The sequence below is a fragment of the Rhincodon typus genome, unplaced genomic scaffold (genome assembly GCF_021869965.1).
Source record: "Rhincodon typus isolate 14 unplaced genomic scaffold, sRhiTyp1.1 hic_rhity00005801, whole genome shotgun sequence".
NCBI classification, from domain to species: domain Eukaryota; kingdom Metazoa; phylum Chordata; class Chondrichthyes; order Orectolobiformes; family Rhincodontidae; genus Rhincodon; species Rhincodon typus.
In genome coordinates this window covers 2039-9404 of record NW_025971439.1, presented here as the reverse complement: position 1 = coordinate 9404, position 7366 = coordinate 2039, and the positions used below count along the sequence as shown (strand labels likewise).

At 41.3% G+C, this 7366-nt stretch overlaps 1 protein-coding gene across 1 annotated transcript; it reads left to right on the top strand.

Annotated features, from left to right (window-relative positions):
- Positions 1-241: 241 nt before the first annotated feature.
- Positions 242-7066, top strand: LOC125482096 (putative glycerol kinase 5; the record flags this gene model as incomplete). The annotated part of the gene is made up of 5 exons (XM_048594090.1): positions 242-303; positions 475-548; positions 4133-4193; positions 5509-5635; positions 6942-7066. Coding segments are annotated over 5 exons (449 nt in total), but the record flags the coding sequence as incomplete, so codon positions are not given.
- Between the last annotated feature and the right edge of the window lie 300 nt (positions 7067-7366).

Sequence of the window (7366 nt, the reverse complement as noted above, 5' to 3'; positions counted from 1 at the left end):
TAAAGACCAAATAATCCATAATATTAAGCTTTTGGTAATGACCAGCTTGAAGCTCGTTCCCAAGAATGTTTGCTTGCTGTGTTCAAAGTCTTGAGCTGAATGTGTGCTTCCACGCCCATCCTGTGTGACCAATAAGATTTTTGAGGTATTAGAAGATTTCTTTATTAACGTAGAAGGTTACAGCAGATGCTCACTATTTTCGTTTCAATTATCTCTTACCTGTGCTGTTCCTTATACATAGGTGCTGTTTATGCTACAGATTACTCAAATGCAAGTACTACAGCAATGTTTGATCCTTATCAGGTATCCTGACTTTCTTTCTAACTAAGCTGAAAGTTTATTTTCATTCCATGAGGAATATTTCTAATTTGAACATAATTTTCAGTGTATATCTGTTTGAATATGAAATTTTCAAAATACATTGCATTGATATTTCACCTTCTTATTTATAATAGTTGATGTTTATCATTTTAGTTGTGTTGGAGTAAATTCCTTGCAAACCTTCTGTCTGTGCCTGTGTCCATTCTCCCTCCAGTAAAGGATACCAGGTGAGAACTCTGAGCTAAATATCACCAATGTTACACTACCATTACACTGTAGATTAATTAAAAGAATTACCTGCCATTTGATTAGGTTTTGCAATTTTGACTGAAAACTTGGGTAGAATTAAAATGTTGCAAAATTAACTGCTTGAGGAGCGAAGGGCAAATAGATGTTTGGTAGCACAGAACTCGATTAGTTCATGAAATTCAAATAGAGAACTGTGGATGAAGAAGATCCAGGATAAGTAAGTCCACACCTAGTGGTCATAGAGTTATAGACTCCTACAGCATGGAGACAGGCCCTTTGGCCCAAACTGGTCATGCCAACCAAAATGTCCATCCACGCTAACCCCATTTCCCTGCACTTGGCCCATATCCTTCTCAACCTTTCCTATCCATGTATTTGTCCAAATACCTTTTAAATGTTGTTAATGTACCCACCTCAACCACTTCTGCTGGCAGCTCTTTCCATATGCTTACCATCCTCTGTAAAAACAACAAAAGTTGCCCCCCAGGTTCTCATGTATTTTTTCCCCTCTTACCTTAAACTGATGCCCTCTAGTCCTCGATTTCCCCAACCCTGGGAAAAAGACTGAGTGCATTCACCCTATCCATGCCTCTCATGATCTTTATACACTTTTATAAGGGTCCCCCTCAGTCTTTTATACTCTAAAGAAAAAAGTCCTAACTTGTCCAACCTCTCGCTATAACTCAGTCCCTTAAATCCTGGCGACATTGTTGCAAATTTCTTTTGCACTCTTTCCAGTTTAATAACATTCTTCCTATAGCAAGGTGACCAAAACTGAGCACAATACTACAGAGATAACAAGGTGTAGAGCTGGATGAACACAGCAGGCCGAGCAGGAATTCTCCAGCATCTGCAGCTCCTACTATCTCTGAAAGCTTTCCTGCTCCTCTGATGTTGCTTGGCCTGCCGTGTTCATCCAGCTCCACACCTTGTTATCTCAGATTCTCCAGCATCTGCAGCTCCTACTATCTCAAACAATATTATAGGTTTAGGGTGAGAGGGGAGAGATTTAAAAGGGACCTAAGGGGCAACGTTTTCACACAGAGGGTGGTGCGTGTATGGAATGAGCTGCCAGAGGAAGTGGTGGAGGCTGGTACAATTATAACATTAAAAAAGGCATCTGGATGGAAACACAAATAGGAAGGGTTTGGAGGGATATGGGCCAAATGCTGACAAATGAGACTAGATTAATTTCGGATATCAGCTCATCATGGGCAAGTTGGACTGAAGGGTCTGTTTCTGTGCTGTACAACTGACTCTGACTTTCTGTAACAAAAAAAAATTCCTGGGGAAACTCATCAGGTCGGTCAGCATTTGTGGAGAGAGAAAGCAGAGTTAATGTTTTGAGTCCAGTGACCCTTCTAAATGTCTCTGAAGGCTTACAGGACTTAAAAAGCTGAATGTTTTCTCTCCATTGCTGCCCGACCTGCTGAGTTTCTCCAATTTTTTTAATTGAATATTTCATGTTTTTAAAATTTATTCATTCACGGGATATGGGCATCACTGGTCCAGTATTTATTGCCTGTCTCCAGATGCCCTTGGGAAGGTGGTGGCACGCTGCCTTCTTGAAACTGCTACGACCCACAATGCTCTTAGGGAGTGAATTCCAGAATTTTGATCTAACGACACTAGGAACGGTGATACATTCCTAGGTCAGGATGGTGAGTGGCTTGGAGAGATGCTTCCCACAGGAAACTTTCTGAAGGAGGAAATTTAATTGTTGAAACTTATCATCTTGAACTCCTCAAAACAAATGCAAGGCTACCACGTTTTAATTTACGCTGCCTGCTGAGCTGCTTATTTAGAGCGCTGATTGGTCAAGGCATTGTCGATAATGCACCAGGGAACAGTACTTCCAGTGGTTTCATTTAATTCCTTTTGCTTGCAGAATTTTGAGAGAAGTTTTGGTCCCTTTATCTGAAGATGGATGTTCGTTAGGTTACCAAATTCATTTCTTGGTCGGCAGGACTCTCATAAGATGAGAGGTTGAATCAGTCAGGGTTGTATGCACCTGGACTTTAAAAGAATGAGCGTTCTTGAAGAAACCCATTTAAAAAAATCTAATAAGACTAGAGAGATTACATACAGGAAAGATGTTCCGCTGGTGGGGGAGCCCAGAACCAAGGTCGTAGTGTAAGAATAAAGGGTAAACCTTTTTAAGTATGACATGACAAATTCCTACACAGTGTGATGAGCCTATGGAATTCACTACCACAAGGTGGTTGAGGCCAAAATATTGGTTGAGAAAGAGAGAGGCTTGAGGGGTTGAATGGCCTACTCCTGCTCCCATCTCTGTTTCTACATAAATTGAGCAACCCATAAAGGAGTAAATGTTCTCAGTTGTTCCAAGGTGGAATAAAATATTCGGTTGTCTCCAATTAAATAAAAGGATGATGCCAATAGGTAAGATATTGACGTAAATCATAATCAGTACTATTCCTGTATTTTAAGGAACTTCCTGTTTGTCTATAGACAGATTTAAGGAGAGATTATGGCATTATCAAAATGGCTGATTTTTTAAAGCGGCAAGGCTAAAGTATGTATAAGGTGGGAGAAACTTCATCCTGACAGAGAAATATAAATTTTTTTTTTTTTTTTTGCACCTCTTTGTAGCTCAGTAAACATCACTTCACTGAATGTAATACTGCCCATAATTTTCAGTAAGTGTGATGAGTTTAAGCAAATGTGAACTGATTCCTTTGAAAAGAATTCATAAAAGAAATGTAATTTACAATTTCCTCCAACTTGCATTCTGCCTTTCAAATATTCAAACATCTCAGCACCATTTCTGACTCTTCAAATACTGAAGCAGCCCTTGTTCAAATGTTGCAAGATCTGGACAGTGTTCAGGCAAGAAAGTGAACAGGAATAGCCATCTAAGTACTGTGGTTACAAGAGCAGGTCAGAGGCTTGGAATCCTGCAGAGAGTAACTCAACACCTAACTTCCCAAATCCTGTCCACTACCTACGTGGCACAAGTCAGGAGTGTGATGGAACTCTTCCTAATTGTTAGGGCTGCACTCATCCAGACAACACTTGAAGCTTGACACCATCCAGCACAAAGCAGCCCACTTAGTTGGCACTGCATCCACTCCCTCCACCACTGACGCTCAGTAGCAGCAGTGTGTACTATCTACAAGATGCACTGCAGAAATTCACCAAATATCCTTCAGCACCTTCCAGACCGTCTAGACTGACCAGGGCAACAGATACATGGGCACACCACCCACCTGGAAGTTCCCCTCCAAACCACTTGCCAGCCTGACTTGGAAGTTTATCTTTGTCCCAGTGACACTGAAGGAACGAAATCATGGAATTCCTTCCCTAAGGGCATTGTGGGTTGACTGCACCAGTTCCAGAAGGCAGCTCACCATCACCACCATCTCAAGGGCAACTAGGGATGGGTAATAAATGCTGGCAATCCAGCAATACCCACATCCCATGAATGAATGAATAAATAAGATATTTAATGACATTTCAGTAACTAAGTTAATATTTAAACTCCATACATTTTAAAAATATAGTTATAACTCAATTAAATGTTTTTCTCTCAATATTTTAGTTGCAATTTTGGATACACTGATAAAAGTATATTTGGTATCCCTATTCAAATAATGGCTTTGGTAAGTATTGCACAATATTAAAGATTCTGAAATAGTTCCATAATTTTGTATAGTGTGCTAAGTGTGCTGTGGATACTTTACACATTATAGTTTTACCGATTGTGCAAAGTATGTGTTTTTTGGTCATCAGCTGCTGTGCATTTATTACTGAGCCTTAAGATTATTTTCTGTGCCTTTTCCAATGTTTTGTGTTTGGGAACTACATTCAACAAGGCAAATGAATAAAATTTCATGGATTCTACATGCTTCAAAAAATAGATTTTGAAGTAGTTCTTTGAAATTGTTGTCACTTTCAAATTGGTATATGCATTTTAAGCTGTTTTCAAAATAAACTATAATAGTCATTGACTGTGTAAGACTGTAAGAAATAGGAGCAGGAGTGGGCCATTTGGCCCCATGAAACTGCTCCGTTCAATAAAAACATGGCTAATCCGATATTCCCCGTGTCCACTTTCCTGCCCTTTCCCGGCTCTTGACTCCCTGACCGATCGAGAATCTATCTCAGCCTTGAATATGCACAAGGACTGTGTCCCCACAGCTCTGTGGCTAGGCATTTCAAAGGCACTCAACCTTCTGAGAGAGAATTCCTCCTCCTCTCACTCAGTCTTAAAATGCTGATTTAGAGAGAGTTCTAAATAGTTTGTCCAAAATTTGCTTGACAGAAATGCTTACTTGGAGACTGCAGATGGCACAGAATATGTTGGAGTGTTGAGTATCAAGTGCTTATCACATTTGAAGTCATTATCCCGTTGAGTGGGACTTCCTGCCTCTCTTTAGAAAATGAATGGCTGGGGGATGTTTGTGGTTAGCAAAAGGAGAATGGAACTGATGTTAATTGGCTTTGGGATGGGATAGAATCCTAGAATCCCTGTGTTGTGGAAATAGGCCATTTGGTCCATCGAGTCCGCACTGACCCACTGAAGAGCATCCCACCAAGATCCATCCCGTCTGTGCAAGCCTGCATTTTCCCATGGCCAATCTACCTGACTTGCACATCTTTGGATCTAGGAAGAAATGGGAGGAAACCTGCACAGACACGGAGAATGTACAAACTCCACCCAAACAGTCGCCAGAGGGTGGAATCGGACCTGGATCCCTGGCGCTGAGAGGCAGCAGTGCTAACCACTGAGCCACTGTGCCGTGGCTTTGATGATATTGATGGGGATGTGTAAGCTTTCCCATTCTCCCATCTGAAGGTGAAGAAAGCTGGGTGGATTGTGAAAGTGTTAACTTGTCAGGCAAGTAAAAGGGGTATGTAAGCAATTCAACATCAGCCCTGGTGACACTCCTAATTTTTTTTTTAAACTCTGTACAGGCAGCAGATCAACAGGCAGCCATGTTTGGGGAGTGCTGCTTTGAACCAGGAGATGTGAAGCTCACGATGGGGACAGGCACTTTTATGTCTGTCAACACTGGAACCAAGCCTCATGCTTCTGTAACTGGTATAGCAATCTGTTTTAATTCTTGATTCACTCAATAAACTTGTCATCATGAAACAGTCAATAATCCTTCAATCAATGTGAAAGTCGTTGCATGACAATTATGTAGAGCAGCCAATTTATCATTATCTGTGCAGTTCTTTGTGTTTTATTATCATTTATTTGAAGTGTGTGTTCCCAATCATTTGGGACAACCTTGTATGTTACAAGCATGTTAATGTTATGGCATTGTGCGTAGGTGGTGCTGTTCAGGTTCTACGCTGAGATGTTCTAGGTCCCAAACAAAGGTGGAAAATGAAGCCAGCCAGTGTATTTGCTTTCTAAACCTATTACTATTTTGACTCAATTGGGTTAACGGCCCAGGAAGGCTGCCCATTCCCCTAGAACTGGGCACTAAGCTTAGTAAGAGTGTTAACCAGGGATTAAAGTTGGGATTGTGCATTCCAATGCCCAGTAAGTAAACCCTGGCCTTAATCTCATCTTCAGTCATAAGAAATACCATTTGTGATGGAACAACAAATGCAGGTTTCAGCTGCTGAGAAGCAAAATGGGCTGAGCTCCCTGCACCAGAGGGGAGAGACAGGAATTGGGAGTGTTCTCCACCATGTGCCACTTACCTGCTCTGAAACTACCAAAAGACAAAACCTCCACAGGGATAATGCAGTAATTGGGTTGGACACAGATCCCCTATTCGCCTCGAGACAGTTGGCAGGTTGGACAACCAATCCGAGGCTTTGGCTACCTTCAGAGAAGCCCCTAATTTCAGTGGGGATCAGTGTGAGAATACCTCACCAACAAGTTACCCAATCATAACACTCATTAAAACCCTCTCAAAAACAAACAGCCAGGCTACCACTAGTTTGGGTTTGCGATGGGCCTGACATGTTGGGGCAGATCAAATACCTGAAGGCTGTCACTGGAGACAGCAGGCTGGGGTGCCAAAGCATCTGGTAGGCCATCAGCCTGTACCTGCCAGGGTGACGGAACGGCCAAAGGCTGCCCTAGAGAAGAACTCCCCACCACCACCTCCACACCCTGTGCTACTTGCTTCGTCTGCTCACTGACCTTAATTCCACCAGAGTCTATGGTGACACCATTTAGCTCGATTAAAGTTCATACAAGTGGTGACCATTATGGACAGATGTTAAAGTGACTATGAAGATGGAAAATGCTTTTTTAAAGAAATACTAGAAGCTTAGTGGTGATGGCTGTACTACCTATCCAAGCAAAATGTACATGTGGGACACAACAGAATGATAAATGTTCAGCTGTTGAATCAATCTTTTTGTTGCATAATTTAATCATGCAGGCCTTTATCCATTGGTTGGATGGAAGATTGGATCTGAACTTACTTACATAGCAGAAGGAAATGCTTCTGACACTGGTAAAGTAATCCAGTGGGCACAGCAGCTAGGTAAGGAGGGTTCAGACTGAGTTTTATTCTTGTCTTCAGAGAAAACATTAAGCCTTGTTTTAGAGGTCACCTTTTATTACTTCCTGTTCATACTTGGTTGGTTGAACAATATCTGTTACATCAGTAAAAACTTCACTTTTTTATGAAATGATGATGCAAGGCTAAGTTTCCCTTACTAATATTTTTGAGCTCATTTTAGCAAGTTAAGAACTGTAAGTGCTGGGAATCTTTTTCATCTTCCTCTGTTTATTGAGCATTCCCATTTCTAGTATTGAAAAGTTAAAGCTGGGCCATGATCACTTTTACCGCTCCAATGATTT